At 43.0% G+C, this 20,596-nt stretch overlaps 1 protein-coding gene across 1 annotated transcript in view; it reads left to right on the plus strand.

Moving 5' to 3' along the window:
* The window catches only part of MGAT5B (alpha-1,6-mannosylglycoprotein 6-beta-N-acetylglucosaminyltransferase B), a 176,955-nt gene that overhangs the window by 128,811 nt on the left and 27,548 nt on the right, over positions 1–20,596 (plus strand). Inside the window, exons 9-13 of the mRNA XM_080993711.1 lie at positions 1,294–1,425; positions 4,273–4,406; positions 8,053–8,183; positions 13,811–13,966; positions 19,411–19,557. Of these exons, the coding sequence (XP_080849837.1) occupies positions 1,294–1,425; positions 4,273–4,406; positions 8,053–8,183; positions 13,811–13,966; positions 19,411–19,557 (700 nt within the window). The remainder of the gene's footprint in view (positions 1–1,293; positions 1,426–4,272; positions 4,407–8,052; positions 8,184–13,810; positions 13,967–19,410; positions 19,558–20,596) is intronic.

Consider the following 20,596-nt stretch of genomic DNA (forward strand, 5'->3'; position numbering starts at 1 on the left):
AGTTCCATGGGCAGCTCACAAAGCCAACACACACACACACACACCAAAATACAATACAGAACAGGAAAAACTGTAACAAAATAATTTTTAAAAATGAAGCATAATTACAGCTCGGTGAGAGGTAAACTACATTTCCCAGGGTTATTGGGGGGGGGGGGAGCCATGGACTTTAAATGTATGGTGTGCATGCAGCTGAAGAAAAGAGGCAGAGCAAAGAGGTGAGCCTTGCCAAGGTTGGAGGTGCTAATACAGTGGTACCTCGGGTTAAGAACTTAATTCGTTGTGGAGGTCCATACTTAACCTGAAACTGCTCTTAACCTGAAGCACCACTTTAGCTAATGGGGCCTCCCACTGCCGTCGTGCCACCAGAGCACAATTTCTGTTCTCATCCTGAAGCAAAGTTCTTAACCCAAGGTACTATTTCTGAGTTAGCGGAGTCTGTAACCTGAAGCGTCTGTAACCTGAAGCGTCTGTAACCCAAGGTACCACTGTAAGGTGTTTCAGGATGAGCAAGAAGGAGCAGGTAGTGATGCAAGGCAAGAGAGTAAGGTGGGGGAAATGGTATGAAACAAGGAGGAGGAAAAGCCAATGGCAGGAAGCAGTGAAAAGTGGGGACTGATGGGTCCTTCAATCTCCAAGCCTTGTGAGGCACCTTTGCGACTCCCCCCTCCAATCCGTTCCTGCAGCCACAGTGATTCCTCAAGTCTACCAGCTTTTGAAACTGCAGCCCACATGCTTTGTGCTGTGGCCATCTGTGGCCAACCTGGAGCTGCAACTACAACCACTAAGAACTACCTTCAGAAGCTGAGGTGACTTGCATGACCCACTGAAATTGTAACTGAGTGCTCATCCACACAGCAGTACCTTCCCTTTTTTCCTGCTGGCTGCTATAAGCATTTATCTGAGAGTATGGGAAGCGTCCCCAGGGAAAGGTAGGCATCTTTAGGTAGAGCACTCTCTCAACATTCATCATGAGAGGCCTGTGCTAGAGAAGGCTGGGCCCATGATGCTAGGCCCATATAAATTTATAGTCATCTTAGAGTTTCACTAGCCCCTCTGTAGGTCCTCTGCACCAGAGATGGTGAACCTGTGACCCTCCAGAGATGTTTTTGGACTCAGTGAATGTAAATTCTATCTGGGGAGAGATGGTATGGCTGGGGAAGAGGGATATGGTTTGGGGAGATTCTCAAGGGCCAGAAAGAAAGGGTGGAGGGCCACATTTGTCCTCTTCCCCACCTCTGCTATATTGACGCCCTTCCCTCCCTTTTCACCTCTCTTTCTTGCTCTTTCCAGTAACTTAGGAGTGCCTCCTGGCCGGGGTAATTGTCCCTTGACAGTCCCTTTGCCCTTTGACCTCATTTACACAGACTACCATGGGCTACAGCAGATGAAGCAGCACATGGGCCTCTCCTTTAAGAAATACAGGTAAGAAGAACTTGGTGGGCTTTTATGTCCACCTCTTGTATCTTTTTTATAAGCAAGTAGCTAGGGTTGCCATATTTCAAAAAGTAAAAACAAGGACCTCCCAAAAGTAGTTGAGCTTTCTTTCTTTTTTTACAAAACTGTCAAAAATTATGTGTTTTTTTTATTTTTGGAAATTCCCACAGATGTCACTTTCGCCTTTGAAATCCGGATGTATGTCAGCCCTAAAGTAATAATTTTTCTCAATACCTCTCTTGGCTAAAATCAAGTCTAAACTATTTACAAACTAAATGTTTGACGGTTATTTACATTGTATATATTATATTTCTTGGTGGTGGGGTATAAGGAGATTGATTGTTATATGTATTTTAAAAACTGAAAAATAAAGTTACGAAGGACCTCTCCATTGGTGCCCTTTTTGATATTGTTTCCATTCTTCTCTATTCTTTTGAAACCACAGCTGTATTTAGGACTTAACAAACTTTTGCTTTACATGATGATGATTTTATTTAAATGGGTTTCTTCTTAAGAGCTGGTTTTTTGTCTGCCATTTCAAAAGATCAAAATGCATTGCACTATTATTTTCCGAGAATTTAACCGCACACGATTATTCCAGAGACTGAATAGAATTGAACCTGGAATTCTCTTGAACTTTTAGCCTTTCCTTATCCTTCAAGTTTCCAAAAGTAAATTTCCACAACACAAGTTTCCCTTGGCCCAGTTTATCTCCATGTCTCAGAGAGCTGGTAAATTGCCCAGTGAATGGCTTCCATGCTGCTTCACAGCTGCCGTTGTTACATGCTGGGATGTGTTTGCAAAGGTGAAAGAGCAATCCTTCATACCACTCTCTTAAATGAAATAATAATAGTATCACTTTCCATGGAGAACACAGAGACCCTGGGGGGGTTATGGACCTGTGAGTGAGAGCAAGGATAAATAATATATCAGCACTCTGGAGGTGTGTTCTGCAAGCATCTCTAGGAGAGAGAAAGAGGCAGGCAGGTGAATGGATCAACTTGGGACACCTCTGCCCATTTTGTCCCTCCTCTTGAGGTTTTTAAAAAGTTCAGCTCAAAGACTCTTGCCAGATCAGCAGCTAGCAAAATTTTGTGATTTAATTTAGCACTGGTAGCCCAAGTATTCATTACTCTTTCTCCAATCCCTCCTGTTATCCTGCACAATTTTATGAGGGAGAAAAATGACAGGCGGTGTTATTGCCTCTATTGTAAATCAATTTTCTCTCTGCATTCAGCTTGGTTGGAAGAGAGGAGTTGTTATTCCTGTGCTTGCTTTCTACTTGCTGTGTTTTTGACTTCTCTTCCCCTTTCTCTTTTTATCAGTGCCATAAGCCAGTTTCAGGGTGGCTAGGGTGTGGGGGTCAGGGGAGTCATGTCAACAGAAAGAGAGGGATGAGCTCTTGCAAAACCAGATGTGAAATCAATTTTGAATACAAGTCTCATATATTCAAACTTGAATACATCAAGCCTCTTCAGATTTAACAGAATGAGGATTTTGGTAATTGACTCCTGTGATACCCAAACATTTGTCACCAAGACGATTTGTTCGTGTTGCGTCTTTGTTTCATTTTAGGGAGCTGTTGCCTCAAGACCTCATTGCCCACCTCCACCCCTGTCTTACCTTCTGCTTCACTCTTCTCCCTGTCTCACTGCTGACCATATCCACCCCTTTCATTTCTTCTTCTTCTTTCAACCTAGATCTATCTTTCTTCTTCAGAGAAATATGATGCTATCCATCATTAAGTGATATTATTGGCTATGCAACTCATGCTGGTAAATTATGTGTTGCAGGCTCCTTATATATTTGAGAAAGTGGGTTTTGGTGATAATAAAAATATGTATTGTAACTAGGCATGAGCAAACTCATTAAAAGACGCCTGCTTCTTGGGAGAAAAGCAATGACAAACCTAGACAGCATCTTAAAAAGCAGAGACATCACCTTGCCAACAAAGGTCCATATAGTTAAAGCTATGGTTTTCCCAGTAGTGATGTATGGAAGTGAGAACTGGACCATAAAGAAGGCTGATTGCCGAAGAATTGATGCTTTTGAATTATGGGCCTGGAGGAGACTCTTGAGAGTCCCATGGACTGCAAGAAGATCAAACCTATCCATTCTTAAGGAAATGAGCCCTGAGTGCTCACTGGAAGGACAGATCCTGAAGCTGAGGCTCCAATACTTTGGCCACCTCATGAGAAGAGAAGACTCCCTGGAAAAGACCCTGATGTTGGGAAAGATGGAGGGCACAAGGAGAAGGGGACGACAGAGGACAAGATGGCTGGACAGTGTTCTCGAAGCTACCAGCATGAGTTTGACCAAAGTGTGGGAGGCAGTGGAAGACAGGAGTGCCTGGCGTGCTCTGGTCCATGGGGTCATGAAGAATCGGACATGACTAAACGACTAAATAACAAATGAGCAAACTCACATCACCTCATTTTAAAGTCCCTTTTTGAGACCTTTTTCCTGCCAGCACTCAGCTTCAGTATTCACAGAAGATGCTCATCGGAGGGAGAGGAGTGGGTTATGTGTAAGTCTTCCTCCCCTCCCAGTTTACCAACCTACCATTCCTGTCTTCTTCCTTTGGGAAAGGAGAGGTCACCAGTAGTTGTGACAGCTTGACAGAGACACAAGAGGTTTTGCTGAGCCTCTCCGGGGAGCATCAGTTTTGTAGTTTCCTTAACATTTCCAGTTAAAGAAGAAGCCAGAAAATGAGGACCTCCACCAAAACTGGGCATGGCACAATGGCTCTAGGATAATGTATCACTAGCTCATATTTTTGTGTTGCTCCTATGCAGGACATAACCGGCATGGCTTTTGTTCGTTTCCCTTGCACAGATGCCGTGTTCGAGTGATTGACACTTTTGGGACTGAGCCTGCATACAACCATGAGGAATATGCCACACTGCATGGGTACCGGACAAACTGGGGCTATTGGAATCTGAACCCAAAGCAGTTCATGACAATGTTTCGTAAGTGGTATCAACATTTGACAGTGATTTGCCATGGAGAGGTGTGTGATGACAGTGGGTGCTCAGATAGAATAGCAGACCCTTCCTGAGTAAGGCTAGAAGTCCATGGCATCCAACTTTCCCTTGCCCAATGCCCTCCAGCTGTTCTGGACTACAACGCTGTATTTTACTTTCTATTTTTTCAAATAGCTGCTTTGAGCATCACTTAGTGGGAAAGTGAGATATAAATTTAACAAACAAATAACCTGTTTTCTGCTCTCTCCAATGACTTGTATTCAGAGATTTGCAAATATGGAAGGGGTGTTTGTTTACTTGCTAGTTTGCTATCATGGCCAATATCTGCTAATAGGGATATCTTTCCCACCCCCCTTTAAAGCTATTTAAGTCAGTGAATTCCAAAAGCTAATTGTGCATTGTGTGAAAAGGTTCTTCTTTTTGCATGTCCTGAATCTCCTGGCTTCATTGAATGGCTTCATTGAATGGCTCTGAGTACTAATGTTATGAGAGAGGAAGAAACATTATCAATATCTACTTCCTCCCAAAACATGCAGAATTTTATTAACTTTTACAATGCCTTCCTTAGTTATTCCCCTGCTTTAAAAAGTTCCACATTTTTCAGCTTTCCTCATGGAGAAGGTCTTCCGAGTTCTATATTTTGAACAATTTGTCTACTGTCCAGGGTACTGAAAGTCCTGTCTCCAATACCACTTGTTCATGGAGTCATGATCCAGGATTGGTTCCCCACCCGTTTCTTCCCTGCCTGTCCTTCCACTCTGCCCCAGACTACTTCCAAATCTACATCCTCCCAGCTTGTCCATGGGTTCTGCCTCACCAGGAATGAGCACATATGAAAAAGAAAAGGCATCGTTTGAGGTTCCTTAATCTGTCCATACTTAATTAAGCACAGATAAACCCCAAGTACATGTTACATTCTTTGCTCTGAAAGTAGCAAATCACTTTCTGAGCTGTCACTTATTCACATGACCACTTTACCAATTCACATGATTGTTTTTCAAGTGTCCTAACACACACACACACACACACACACACACACACACACACCATACACCCTCGGCTTGGATTGCAGGTTGAACCAATGGCCTGAATCGTTTGTCTAGAGTAGAATTTATTGACACACCATTCTCAAAGCCGGTAGAAATAAAACACAGGGAATATATCTGGAAGCTTTCCAAGATGAAGAAGCCCCCAAAGTATCATGAAGACAGGAACTGAAAGTTCCTGTGCCCTGTGTTATGTCCGTGCCATGAAAAGGGTAGTAGAGATACTGTCACATTTGCACCTCCAAGTTGATTTCCCGAGGGTTCTGGATAGGCAGATTTGCTGCTTCCACCTGACCTTAACCTTGACAATGATGCCCCAAGGAAAAGCTAGCTTAATGGGGCCTGCCTTTTTAATTAGCTTTCATACTTTACTGTCCCACTCCCACTGTTTTTGCTAATTATGTTTCCAGGCTGTCCCAGCATCTCCCCTTCTCCCCAGCATGGCCAGGGTGAAAGACTTGTAACAGACACAGAGCTATTTTGATGCAAGTAACTCTCTCCAGCTCTCTGGGAGCTGCCAAGATAACCAATCATTCCTCGCCCAGCTAGAAGCACAGTGACAGCAGGAAGAGTAGGATGTGGTGTCATGGGTAAAAATATCTTCAGGACTGTATTGGGAATGAAATAAATGGGCCTTTGCAAACCAGCAGTTAGGAGAAAGCTTTATTTTTGTGTTCCCTCCTTTGAGACATGGCATTGCACAAATTAAGTCTCAGAATTCTCTGGGAGTTAATGGGAGATCAGTTCAGAACAACTGTGGTGCACAATTCTTGTTGGAAGGTTAAGGAGGAAAGGGAAAGGGGAAGAGGACGCCAACCTTCTTTAGAGGCAACAAAGTGTCCTGAAAGCACCCACCTAACTAGGTGGACTGACAATTGCAGTATAACAGCTAGGAAAATATAACACCATTGCTGCCATTCCATCATGTACTCAAATTTGTGGTGGGCACCATAGCTGTCAACCTTCCCTTTTTTTTGCGGGAAATTCCCTTATTCCAGCGCCGTTTCCCACTACTTCCTGCCGCTATCCCGGATTGTTAGTTATCCCGTAGACTGTCCCCGGGACAGGTGAGGCTGCTGATCCCTTATTTTCAAATCTGAAAGTTGACAGCTATGAGTGGGCACCATCATTGCACCAAACAGAAAAGAGTTTCTTTGCAGAGACATGAAATAACCCAAAGCTTTGCAAGCCAACTCTATCAGTTGATCGCTTCTGGGTCTGCTCTTCAGTGCAGTCCAGTCTTGACTGTGGTTTTCAACTGGGAACATGCAGCTCTCCCTTTTTTGCTTTATACAAAACAAAGGAGTTTGGTTAAGTTTTATTGTATTTTATTTTATTTATTCCACAAACACCCACTTCCTGCAGAATACGGCTTCCCCACCACACCAAACTTTATCCTCCCAGTAACTCTGTGGAGTAGGTCCCTGATTGTGCAGACAAGTCCATCAGTGAACAGTTCATATGAACATAGCATCTAGTCACATGATCTACCAAACACATCTACTGCCTTGTGCCACCACCCCATCCTCCAGCATTCTCCCCCAGCTGCTGGATTCCTGTTGCTACTTCCCAAAAATATATCCTGTGACATTTCAGTGATCATGGAAATCTACTGAAGTGCATGGCCAAAATGTCACCTGAGAAAACAAGAGATAAAAAGCACATGAACACCTTAAGAGCTATCCATAATAATCAGCAACCTGTAATTTTGGAAAGTTGTTTATCTTTCTAAAAATGAAAGCCCAATAGAAGGAGCAAACACAGAGGGACCCCCAGCATTGAGAAATTACAGTTTGTTTGAAAATTACTTGGATATTTGAAGCGGAATCTTACAAGTGGTGGCTGTATTAGACTTGACTTTGCAAGTAGCAAACCAATAACATTTCTTGAATGCATCCTCTAAGGCAATTCAGCTCTAAAGTAATTCAATTTCTTCAACATTTGGGTTTTTTAAAATAATAATAATAATAAAGCTGTTATAGCTCCAGAGAACTAAGATAAGATTATACTCAGATTTTATGTTTTTAAAAAAGATTGTGCCAAAGTGAAAATTCTCAATGTTTCAATTTTTATTTTTTTTAAAAAAGCATTTTCCAGGGTTGATGCATTTCATTTTTGTTAATTGCCATCTCTGCCTCATGTAGCCCACTCTACTAGATGTCGGTGTTGTTTAATGAGAAGAAAAATATAAAGTATTTCTGGGTTATTCCATTATTAAATCAAAGATGTTATGTAATGGAGGGTATAAAATATCTCAATGGACTCATTTCTAAAATTAATGTAACTGACTTGTAAACTAACGAAGCAGATCTCCTGTGAATTACCAGAAAACGTGTGCTGCAATCGTGGCAGCATATGTGGGAGGACATGTGGTGGACTTTTTATATTATAAAACCATGTGATGGTAGAAAGTCGAGTATGAGTGCAAAATTCAATGCAGCCCTAGCAGAGAGCCTGTGAGGCTTCTTTCCACAGCCTGTGAGGCATCCCATTGGGAATGGAGTGTTTGTGTTACTGAGAACAGAGAGGAAATCTCTGGAGAAACCTAATGCAAGTCAAATGCATGGATGTTTATTTCTTTGCAGCTCATACGCCCGACAATTCCTTCATGGGTTTTGTGTCTGAGGAGCTCAATGAAACAGAGAAGCAATTCATTAAATCCAACAAGGCTAACAACATGGCAGTGGTATATGGGAAAGAAGCCAGCATTTGGAAGGTGGGTAGCGAATAAAATAGTGGAACTTTTTAACAGTGTCAAAGGCATTTAATCACCCAACCATGGTCCAAAGTGTGCTAAATACTCTGTGGCTGCAATCTTATGCAAACTTATTTAGGAATACATCCAACTGAACTCTGTGGGACTTCTTTCGAGTAATTAGGTATGGAGTGCATCTCTTATAACATTTAACAAATGGATGAGGAACCTGTGCCTCTCCCAATGGTTTTTTTTACTCTATCTCCCATCAGCTCTAGCCAGTGTGGCCAATGGTCAGAAATGACTCTATTGTAATGACTGTAGTTTGTTTTAATAGATTTTAGCAGCAGCAGCAGCAGCAGCAACAACAACAACAACATGATGGTGGTGCTGGTGCGAGTTGTAGTCCAATAACAGTGGATGCCACAGGTTCCTCATCCCAGACACAGCAGAGGACCATATGAAGAGTTATAGGTTTCATCCAAATAATTCTTTAACTTTCAGGACCAGTTTAGGGCTTTGATAGGTATATCCCGATCTTTGCCTGGTTGCAAATGCAAAGGATGAGGGGCTTCTCTTTCACATAGAACTACACACACATCAACACACACACATCCTTTGTTTAAATGCCACAGTGAGAGGACTAAGTGAATGTTGACACTCTATGTACTCTATCTATGGGCCACTCTATATAAACATAAGCATTTGAAAGCTTTTATGAGCTACTTAGCCTGTCCTCTTCATTCATCTCTGCTGCATTATTCCTTGCAGCAGCAAATAGTAATGATGGGCCCAAGAAAGCGTGGGGAAGGAACCATTGTGTTCATGTCATGCTATTTAAAAAGTGCTTTTAAGAACTTTAAAATGCTTATCATATATGGTTCTTCAACTCCCCTGTTGCCGAAGCTTCTCCAGTTATCATGATGCCACCCTGAAGTTCTGGGGATTGGATGAATTCGTGGAGGAGGAGGGGACAAGCATGAGCTACTGTCTGTGACAGTTAAATGAATACCAGTGACAGGATAGTTTGGGGTAGCTGAAAACAACCGTACAGGAGGCTGAATTGCCTTTATGGCCTGCTTACACTGAGAGCCAGTTTGGTGTAGTGGTTAAGAGCGGTAGTCTCGTAATCTGGGGAACCAGGTTCGCGTCCCCGTTCCTCCATACGCAGCTGCTGGGTGACCTTGGGCCAGTCACACTTCTCTGAAGTCTCTCAGCCTCACTCACCTCACAGAGTGTTTGTTGTGGGGGAGGAAGGGAAAGGAGAACGTTAGCCGCTTTGAGACTCCTTAGGGTAGCGATAAAGTGGGGTATCAAATCCAAACTCTTCTTCTTCTTCTTCTTCTTCTTCTTCTTCTTCTTCTTCTTCTTCGTCTTCTTCGTCTTCTTCGTCTTCTTCGTCTTCTTCTTCTTTGGAAGCACTGGATTGGACTCTGTTCAGAAATGATGCTTGGCTAAATGAGACCTTGGTACAACCCAACAGAGCTTTCCTGAAGCTCTGTTGGTTCCTGGTTGCTTCAGAGCATTTCTGAGATCTTTTTAGTTTGTTGCCATTGATACAGAGGAACTAACGCTCATTCCTTCTTCCTTCTCTCTGTGTGCCCACCATGGGATTTCCAGCTGCAGGTAAACAGAAAATCATTTTTAACTATGTGCTTTTTATGCGTATTATTTGGATTTGAATACCTGTCTGTGCTGACAAAATGGCATTTTATTTGAAGGCTACATTGCAATGTGTACCTGTACAAAAATACATACACTAGTGTAAAGTATGCATATCAATGCATATGATCATGAAAATAGCGTGGAACATGCAGTATATTAGGGTACATCACCTTGGGGGGGAAATGCATATATTGGAGAAAACTGCATATAAAAATGTCCATGTCAGGAGAAGTTACACTAAATTACTAGTAAATTTTCCGAAGCGCTTAAAAAAAATCTGATATAAAAATGGCGGGGGGGGGGACTGAATTTAAGGTTGGAAAAATGAGAAACTGATAAAAATAAAAATTGACAAATTCACCCATCTCTGTCCCCCCCCACACACACACATATGGAGCCCAAGCCCCCAAGTTCCAGTGTGTGCCTTCAGAGTAGAACACTTGAAACACAACACCTCTCATTTTTGAATCAAACCCAGGTGGTGAATGACTTGGCTTCTTCCCTTTGCTGTTTTGTTTCCTCTGCACACTTCTGTTTTCCAGGGGGAAAGGAGGTCAATTACCCCCTGAGTGTAGAAGCAAATCCTGCCTAGAGAACGCTTCCTCTTCCCCCCTTTCCCCCCCTCTTGCACAGCTTTACTTGATGCAAACATTGTGCATCTCAAGTTATGGAAATCTCTTGTGCAACAACATGTGATTGTTCATCACACAGATTTCTATCCAGCAAACTGAAATATGTGCCATCAGGAGTGCAGTGGAGGGTTTTTAAATTATCGCTTCCGCTAAGCAAGAACTCTATGCAGAAACCATAGGTTTTGTCTGAAGATGATTATAACAATATTCACCCATACCATATTTGCCAGAACCTGTGACGCACCGTAGATGTATACAACTTCCTTATTCACTTTAGCGTGCAACTGATTTGAAAGAAAGAATTAATGTACTATAAACACAAAAGCAATATCAAGTGGATGTTCTCCAATGTAGCATCTGCTTGTGCAACAGGGCTCCTCTTTTCTCTCCTACCCTGCGTACCCCCAAAATCAGCTCCAGACAGCTGATGTGGGGCATTCAGGAAGGTGGCGGAGGGAGTAGAGAAATGTGAAGTCCCGTTGCACAATATGCTTTCCATTGCAAAAGCAGGCAGGTACCATATCTATCTATCCATCTATCCACACACACTATGCATATCTTCCATTATTTTAACAAATGCTGTCTGTAATATTCACATCCATTCTAAGAAACTCACACCTGATCTGAATATACTCCATTTTATTCCTCTAAGTATAAACCCTGTTTTGTATTGCAAATGATCACTCCAATGTGCTTATCTAAAAAGGTAAAGGTTAAGGAACCCCTGACCATTAGGTCCAGTCTTGACCGACTCTGGGGTTGCGGCGCTCATCTCGCTTTATTGGCCAAGGGAGCCGATGTACAGCTTCCGGGTCATGTGGCCAGCATGACTAAGCCGCTTCTGGCGAACCAGAGCAGCGCATGGAAACACTGTTTACCTTCCCACCGGAGCGGTACCTATTTATCTACTTGCACTTTGACATGCTTTCAAACTGCTATGTGTTTATCTACCTGCCTTTAAAAAGTATAGCTTTATATATACTGGGCTCAGTGATCATTTGCAATACGAACCACTTGCTGACAGCTCAAAGGTCACTTGCAGACTTACTTCCTTTGGCCACAGTTCCTCTACATAACCTTGTCTCATACAGCCCACAGACTCTTGTATGAGAAACCTTACAGAAATAAGACATTTATAAGCACTCATGGAGTGCACTGGATGCTTCCAACTGGAACACTCAAAATGAATTTGCTCCTTTTGTTGATTTGCACGATTTTTGTTTTGGTTGTGAGCTGGTGCGCAATTTTTATTCATTATTGTTTCCATCAGTTTCTGAAAACATCCTTGGACATGACTGTGCATTCCTTCCAGTCTCTGGTGTATTGTACATGAGCCCAAGTCATTATGTGACATGCCGGAGGCCTCCCACTATACAGGGCAAGACTTGGCACAGCCCAGATCTGTATGACAAGGCAAAGCATCTCTGTGCTTACATGAGGGGGCCTCATGCGAACGTCCATTTTAAAGCCTGGCATTGCCATAATGGAATCTAAAACAGAAGCGTCAACAGAATTCAGACTTGGATACTGGGCTTTATGAAAAATGTTCCCTACCCACGTGAGCCAACTCAGTCTTGTTCCCATCAAACATCTGACTGATCAACCCAGCAGTTGGTGTGTGGTGTTTTGCATGTGCAGAAAGTGCTGCACACTTCTTAGTGGTTTTACGCTTCAGCCACAATACCAAATGTGGTGGAAGAATTGAAACAGATCTTTAAGTGTATCAGCATCCCCCAGTGGCAGCAAAAGTTGCATCACTTCTCTAAGTGCTTGAGGCAGGTGTCTGCTGCAGACAGCACAGGGAGGATAAGCGAGAGCAAGGCTTGGCCATTAAAGTTCCCAGCCTTTTTTGTCTACTAAACCAGAGACCATACAGTAATTTCTGTGGCTGGGAAGAGCTTCCTCTTTAGGCTGGGCTTCAATGAAGCCCAGGTCTCAATTACTGTTTGTACCTCTGCTCTCACCCCTAAGTTTAATTTGGTTGGTTTGTGTCTTCTAATGCTGAAAAGTGTGGAGAAATTGGGGGAAGAAGGGACAGCAGAAAGCAGTCTGTTTTGCAAAGGACAATGCTGACCACAGCTGAATTCGAAGGGGAAGTTACTTCTCTTGTGCAGAATTTATGCTGGCAGGGAAAAGAGATCCATGCTTGGAAACATTGTGTGACATGTATTGATCTGCTAGCCTACTCATTTGATAGAGTGATAATGAAGTCCTTACCAGCTACGCGCAATTCTTAAAAGGCAACATCAAATGAGCTTCAGAGTTAATCAACCTAATGTGGGGCTCATTCCCAAAAGGAAACATGCCGGGAAGCTGCCAGATAACACCTAAAATATACGTGGAGAACCTTGGCCCAGTTTCATTCATGTAGGGGAGCCTGGAGGGAGAGAAGGAGCTCTCTACAAACCATCAGTTCAGCTCTCGGGCAACATATCCTTTTCCCAGGAAAAAGAAGTTTCCCCACCTCTGATCGGGCAACTGGTACCTGCTTCTCAAAATAGCATACCACCCACATAATTTGATCAGACATAATCTTATTCCAAAGAACAGGACCTCCCTTTAAGAACAGGATACCTTTTGAATGCTCTAAGGTTGCGGTTCTCAACCTGTGCGTCCCCAGATGTTGTTGGACTACAACTCCCATCATCCCTGAGCTCTGGCCTTGCTAGCTAAGGGTGATGGGAGTTGTAGTTCAACAACATCTGGGGACCCACAGGTTGAGAAAGGCTGCTCTAAGGGCATGGTAACATAATGCACTGGCATCACATTTTTTCTAACTGCTCAACGCACTTCATTTTAGATTGCTACTTACAACATAGGAGCCAACTCCTAGGGGCCGAGGTCCTTTCACCCCCCCCCCCAATAAAATATTTGAGGGGCCATCCCTCCCCCATTTTGATGGGCATTGCCATTCAAATGATGTGCATGTGCCGCGTCTTGTGATCAATTATGTGGAGCAGGGCTTACCTGCCCCCCCCCCCCATATTTTATTCAAGTTGGCACCCCTGACTTACAATAACCTGGTTAGGTAGGCCAGTATTATCTCCATATTATAGAGGTGGTGGCTGAGACTGAGAGATGGAGCAGCTTGCCTAAGGCCCACCCAGTATGCTCATGCTTGGAGTGTGAATTTAAATCAGAAACATATTAGATACCCTAATCTTATACTAGCTGATCTCCCATTGTCTCTGCCGGGGTACATTTTTATTTGCTTGCTTAATTGGGGAAAGGTTACCATCTGGATGAGCCATGACAAAATCTATGCAGCTGGACGGAATTTTATATGTCCTCATGAATTCTGAACTTTGTGACTGGCAATCACAGATGAAATTCTTTCCTTTCTTTTCTCAGGGCAAAGAGAAGTTTCTAGCCATCCTGAACAAGTACATGGAGATCCACGGCACTGTTTATTACGAAACACAGCGCCCGCCTGAAGTCCCAGCTTTTGTGAAGAATCATGGTCTCTTGCCACAGCATGAGTTCCAGCAACTCCTGAGAAAAGCCAAGGTATTTGCCACAGGCAGAAAGAAAGAGGGTTGTAGCCAAATGAAACTCTGGCAATAAGAAATTCTCCAGTTGTGTGATTGTTTTTTAAGAGTTATGTCCCAGTGTGCTACAAGGAAAAGGTCTTGGAGCATGCAATGGAAATATTGCGGCAATAACGATGTAGGAATCCATAGGGGACAAAACCCTTAGGCAGTGCTCCAGGGCTGATAATGGTGGTTGGCTGTTTCTATCTATATCTATATCTATATCTATATCTATATCTATATCTATATCTATATCTATATCTATATCTATATCTATATCTATATCTATATCATCTATGTCTATGTCTATGTCTATGTCTATGTCTATGTCTATGTCTATGTCTATGTCTATGTCTATGTCTATGTCTATGTCTATGTCTATCTATCTATACCTATCATCTATCTATCTATCATCTATCTATCTATATCTATCATCTATCTATCTATCATCTATCTATCTATCTAAGAAGGAACCATGGGGGGGAGGGAAATTGATGTTTAATGTTTTGCTTTGTATATGTGATTATGGAAAAACTCATATATATATATATATATATATATATGACAAAATAAAAAGGGGGAAATTAGAATAAGCAGCAGTAAGGAGTGGTTTCTGGCATTTTAATATTTTTCTATTGGAATTTTATTTACAACATAACACAACCCCCCGCACCCTCCCAATACACAAATCCACCCTCATTAAACGGGAACATAACATACAGCGAGCATAACATACAACAATACAAACAACCAAGTAAAAGACTTCCTTTTAACCTGTATCTGGCCTCCTTATTTTCTTCTTATAAACGGTTTCCTTTATGAATAATTATTAAGATTTTTCTAATTAAAACTTAAATCTTCACAAAGTCTCCTGCAGACATTAATCGAAACAATTCCAGGTATGTATTTTAGGGCACTGTTTTGTGAAGTATTCTCTGCATTTTCCCCATGCTTTTTGAAACTCTTGTCTAGTGTGATTCCTAATTGCCTCTGTTAATCTAGCCAGTTCAATATACTCTAACAGTTTTTGTTGGCACAGTTTCTTTTTTCCAGTTTTTAGCATATTAGGATCCTTGCCGCTCCTGTGGCATAGAGGAATATTTTCTGATCTTCTCTTGCTATACACTTTACATCCTGTGCCTCTTGGCATAAGGTACTCTGCAAAAAATGATAATATTGTTGCAAGTGGCCAAATCACTGAAATGAAATTCCGCTGTGAAAGCATTTCTCAGTTCAGATCTTATGGGATGTTTCTGTCATAAGAGAATGATAATGTCTGTTTTAAAGTTGGATTTTCTTATTCCCTTTATTTTTTAACCAATTACATAAAAATTTAAATTTAGTTAAAGATGGATTTAGAGGTCTCTCATAACCAGAGGCCCTAAACTGTAGGTTGCTTAGTACTGGTAGGAGTACAGGTTTACAACACAAAACTAGTCAAGTCTACTCAGACGTAAAGCCTATTGAATTCAATTGGCCTTACTCCCAGTTACTAGGGAGTAGGATTGCAGCCTTAGTCACATAGCTTCTCCAGGGTCCTTGCTCTCTTATCTCAGTGGGCCATAGGACATGTTCAAACTAGAGCTCTTTGCCTGGAGTTGGTGGGGAAACATTCTTTCTTTCTCTTTTTGCCAGTTCATTCCACAGTGTGTTGCTGAATAATTTCTCCCCTCTCCTGATCTGATCACTCCGTAAGCCTGCTAATGGTTCACCTCCACAGCTGGTAATGCAAGGCTGATGAAGCCACTGCCTGTATGAAAATGGCATAATAGAATTAGAAGGGCAAAGTAGCGCAGAGCGGAAATGGTTTGGGGAAAGTTTAATCTCATTAGGGGAAGAGATAGCTGAAGATCTTACAGATGGATCTTCTTCATAATTATAGAGTCAGGAGTTCCTGCAACCCTTTAGCTATCTTGCTAGTGCTTCTAAAGAATTCACTGAAGCATATAATTGCAACAAAGAATTTATTAGGTTCGTCCTCCATTTTCTGTCCATGAACATTTAAAAGTCTCAGGTGTCTACACATTATTTTCTGTGACTTGCTCATGTCTTTAGCGACTTCAGAATGGTTTTTTACTTTCAGTGTAGGAATGGAGCTTGAATCCCACCTCCAAATCCTGTGTCAAATCTCCACCCATTTCCCTCCTCACACCCCGCAGTGATCTAAATTGGGCACAATCCAGTCAAAGTTCACCACTCACTTGAAAGACCTTGACTAAAGCTGTCTTCTGTGTGCCCCAACCCAGGGGCAGAGGAAGGGGGTGCAGTGGGGTGGTCCACCCTGCGTGTCACCACTGAGGGGGGTGACAAAATGCCGGGCAGCACTCACTGCAGGGCCTGCAGTGCACCCGAGCCAATGTCTCTCCTGGGAGTGACATGGTGGCTTGGGCACCCACAGGCTCCGCGGTGCCCCAAACAGCCTGCCCGCCATCTCCCCCCCAGCTGTAGAGTGGCTGAGTGGGAGAAGTCAGGCAAACTCTTCAAAGGCCTCACGGAGTATCCTGCCCCAGCTGGCCCTGCCCTGATTGGCTTGCTCCGCCGCTGCCTCAACCATCTGAGGTGGTGGCACTCACCTGTCTGTCATGTCCTCCCCAGGGAGCCTTGCCCAGGTCCCCACCTTGATGGGTTTTGGTGCCGTGAAATGGCATTTTAATTGTATTTCCCCAGGCCTCTCAATCATCTGAACCTACTTTAAAATTGTTGTGCTGGTTTTTTATTATTGTATTATTGAAACGTATTCTTCTTAACTTAAGCTGCTCTGGGATGTCATTTGGTATTGATGATGGTGGATATAAATTACTCACTTAAGCAAACAATCAAATAGATAAAATAACCAGTTACAGATGGGTAGCCGTGTTGGTCTGCCATAGTCGAAATAAAAAAATTCCTTCCTGTAGCACCTTAAAGACCAACTAAGTTAGTTCTTGGTATAAGCTTTCGTGTGCATGCACACTTCTTCAGATACACTGAAACAGAAGTTGCCAGATCCTTCTATATATTGAGAAGGTGGGGAGGGGTATTACTTAGAAGGGTGGTGGGAATCGGAGATTGGCAGATAGCTGAGATGAGCCTGTTGACGACTCTTAACGACTGAAATAGGTCTTACAGGAAAAGGCAAGGGGTGAGAAGGTGAGAAATGGCTTAGTCATGTATAATGAGATAAGAATCCGATGTCTCTGTTCAGACCAGGTCTCTCCATTGTTTTAAGTTTGGTAATGAGTTGTAATTCAGCAGCTTCTCTTTCCAGTCTATTTCTGAAATTCCTTTGTAGTAAAACAGCTACTTTGAGATCTTGTATAGAATGTCCTGGGAGATTGAAGTGTTCTCCTACTGGTTTCTCTGTTTTGTGATTCTTGATGTCAGATTTATGTCCGTTTATTCTTTGGCGTAAGGTTTGGCCTGTTTGTCCAATATAGAGAGCTGAAGGACACTGTTGGCATTTGATGGCATACACAATGTTAGACGATGAGCAATTAAATAGTCCCGAGATGGTATGTGTGATGTTGTTGGGGCCAGTAATGGTGTTGTCCGGGTGTATGTGGCAGCAAAGTTGGCATCTGGGTTTATTGCAGGCTCTGGTGCCAGTGTCCGTGTTAAGTCTGGTTGTAGTATTATTGTGGGTTAGGAGTTGTTTAAGATTGGGTGGCTGTCTGTAGGCAATGAAAGGTCTTCCTCCCAGAACTCATTACCAAACTTAAAACAATGGAGAGACCTGGTCTGAACAGAGACATCGGATTCTTATCTCATTATACATGACTAAGCCATTTCTCACCTTCTCACCCCTTGCCTTTTCCTGTAAGACCTATTTCAGTCGTTAAGAGTCGTCAACAGGCTCATCTCAGCTATCTGCCAATCTCCGATTCCCACCACCCTTCTAAGTAATACCCCTCCCCACCTTCTCAATATATAGAAGGATCTGGCAACTTCTGTTTCAGTGTATCTGAAGAAGTGTGCATGCACACGAAAGCTTATACCAAGAACTAACTTAGTTGGTCTTTAAGGTGCTACAGGAAGGAATTTTTTTATAAAATAACCAACAGTTCTTTTGCAGCTCATGATAAACAATTGCAAAGGCAGATTTGCCCATATATTCTGGGGGTTCATTTCTCCCAGTAAGGTGAACCTCCATATGCCAATGAAACAAAACAAAACAAAACAAAACAAATACAAAACACTTATTGGTGGTGTTGCTCATGGAAGCACGTTGCTCAAAACAGCCATGTACCACCTCTTCCCAAGGGAAAGAAAGAAGGTAGGCCAGAAGAGCTTGTGCAGAGACACCCTGTGTGGATACAGAGATTTATTGTATTTATTTTACCAGTGGAGCAACTGGGGCACTGCCTGTCTACCCTCAACCAGCCCCTCAGCTGCCCATCTTCTAATTTACAACAGCCAGTTGAGTGAGTGGCACTGCCTGTCAGTTTCCTCCTCCTTAGTCTCAGAGTTGATTATTTGTAGAACTCAGCAGGGAGGAGGATGGGAACAAGGCTAGAATGAGTTGGCTCTGCCTGTCATTGGCTCTGGTGCCACCTACTGCTAGACCTCCTGCCTTCCACCCTACCAGTCCCAATTGGCATCAGCCACCTTAATGTATTTTACAAAATAATAGTAACATGCTAAAGGATAAGAGACAAGCCCAATCCCAAATTCACCAATTTCAACTCCTATGACTCTCTAAATTACGAATAATAAAAAAAGGTTTTTCGCTCCACTCCTAGTTTCCTGGGCTAATTCAAATATTTTCATACAAAGGCAACAATATTTCTGAATAAAGAATATTGTTAAGTGGAAGAATGAAACTGCAACATGTTCAAAGACTATCGTTTGCTATCTGCCATGTTCATTAAAATTATATGCAAATTGTTAATTAGTGACTACTGAAACATGCAAATGAGTAGAAGCTGTCTGGGCCACGTGTCCATTCAGCTGTTGTCCTCTTGGAGGCAGTGTGGTGTAGTGGTTAAGAGCGGTAGTCTCGTAATCTGGGGAACCGGGTTCGCGTCTCTGCTCCTCCACATGCAGCTGCTGGGTGACCTTGGGCCAGTCACACTTCTCTGAAGTCTCTCAGCCCCACTCACCTCACAGAGTGTTTGTTGTGGGGGAGGAAGGGAAAGGAGAATGTTAGCCGCTTTGAGACTCCTTAAGGGGAGTGAAAGGCGGGATATCAAATCCAAACTCTTCTTCTTCTTCTTCTTCTTCTTCTTCTTCTTCTTCTTCTTCTTCTTCTTCTTCTATGGCACAGGTTGTTGGTACTGGACTAATTGCGGGACTTTCAGCCAACAGGTTAAAATGCCAAGCAAAGGATTGGTAGACCATTAACTCCCATGGCAAAGAACTGAAGGGTTAAACAAATAACTGAAATAGCTTTAAAATAACGTGGTTGCCAAAGATGCCTGAAATATCTGAATTTTCTCTTTGCAGCTCTTCATTGGGTTTGGTTTCCCCTATGAGGGCCCTGCCCCCTTGGAAGCAATAGCCAATGGGTGTGTTTTCCTGCAGGCTCGTTTCAACCCACCCCACAGTTCACTCAATCATGAATTCTTCAGAGGGAAGCCTACATCGAGAGAGGTAAGCCTGCTCTGAAATTGTGCGGCAAAGATCTAAGACCTGAGCCTAATTGATCTGGGTATTTCTAAAGCAGGGATGGACAGCCTGTGGCCCTCCAGATGTTGCTAGACAGGTCAGGGGTGATGGGAGTTGTAGTCCAGCAGCAATGTCCGGAGAGCCACAAGTTCACCATCCCTGATATACTTGCAGCTTCATCACCGCTCTAATAGTGGGGTTGGAGAGCTGAAAAAAGTTCACATCCGGCAAGCAATGTGCCCCTTGGGTTTCTGATAGTACTTGGGTTCATGAGTCTAAAAGGCCCGGGACACAAATTTTCACAGCCCTCTTGCTGCTACGGTGGCTGATTTACCAAAAGTATAGTATTTAGCATTAACTCTGGAAGTGTATACTCAATTCTGAATAAAATAAACCCCCTAGAGCAAAATATACACCAGAAGGCTTAGTTTGGTCAGAATTGAGTATACACTTCCATACATACATTATTTCTGGAAAATGAGCCACCATAGCTGCCAAAGGGCTGTGAAAATTTGTGTCCCAGGCTTCTTAGACTTGTCTACCTATGTATTTTCTGAAACCAAAGGGTCACATTGCTTGCCAGATGTGAAATATATTGGCATTATTTTCAGCTCAGTAAAGGGACCCCTGACCATTAGGTCCAGTCGTGGCCGACTCCAGGGTTGCGGCACTCATCTCGCTTTATTGGCCGAGGGAGCCGGCATACAGCTTCCGGGTCATGTGGCCAGCATGACTAAGCCGCTTCTGGCGAACCAGAGCAGCTCATGGAAAAGCCGTTTACCTTCCCGCCAGAGCGGTACCTATTTATCTACTTGCACTTTGACGTGCTTTCGAACTGCTAGGTTGGCAGGAGCAGCGACCGAGCAACGGGAGCTCACCCCGTTGCAGGGATTCGAACCGCCGACCTTCTGATCGGCAAGTCCTAGGCTCTGTGGTTTAACCCACAACGCCAACTGCGTCCCGCACTGTACCCCACTGTAAATGTACCAGCCTTTCAGAGAACCAGTGTGTTCTAGGGGGTAGG

Source organism: Podarcis pityusensis, assembly GCF_964106645.2.
Source record: "Podarcis pityusensis genome assembly, chromosome: 2".
NCBI classification, from domain to species: Eukaryota; Metazoa; Chordata; class Lepidosauria; order Squamata; family Lacertidae; genus Podarcis; species Podarcis pityusensis.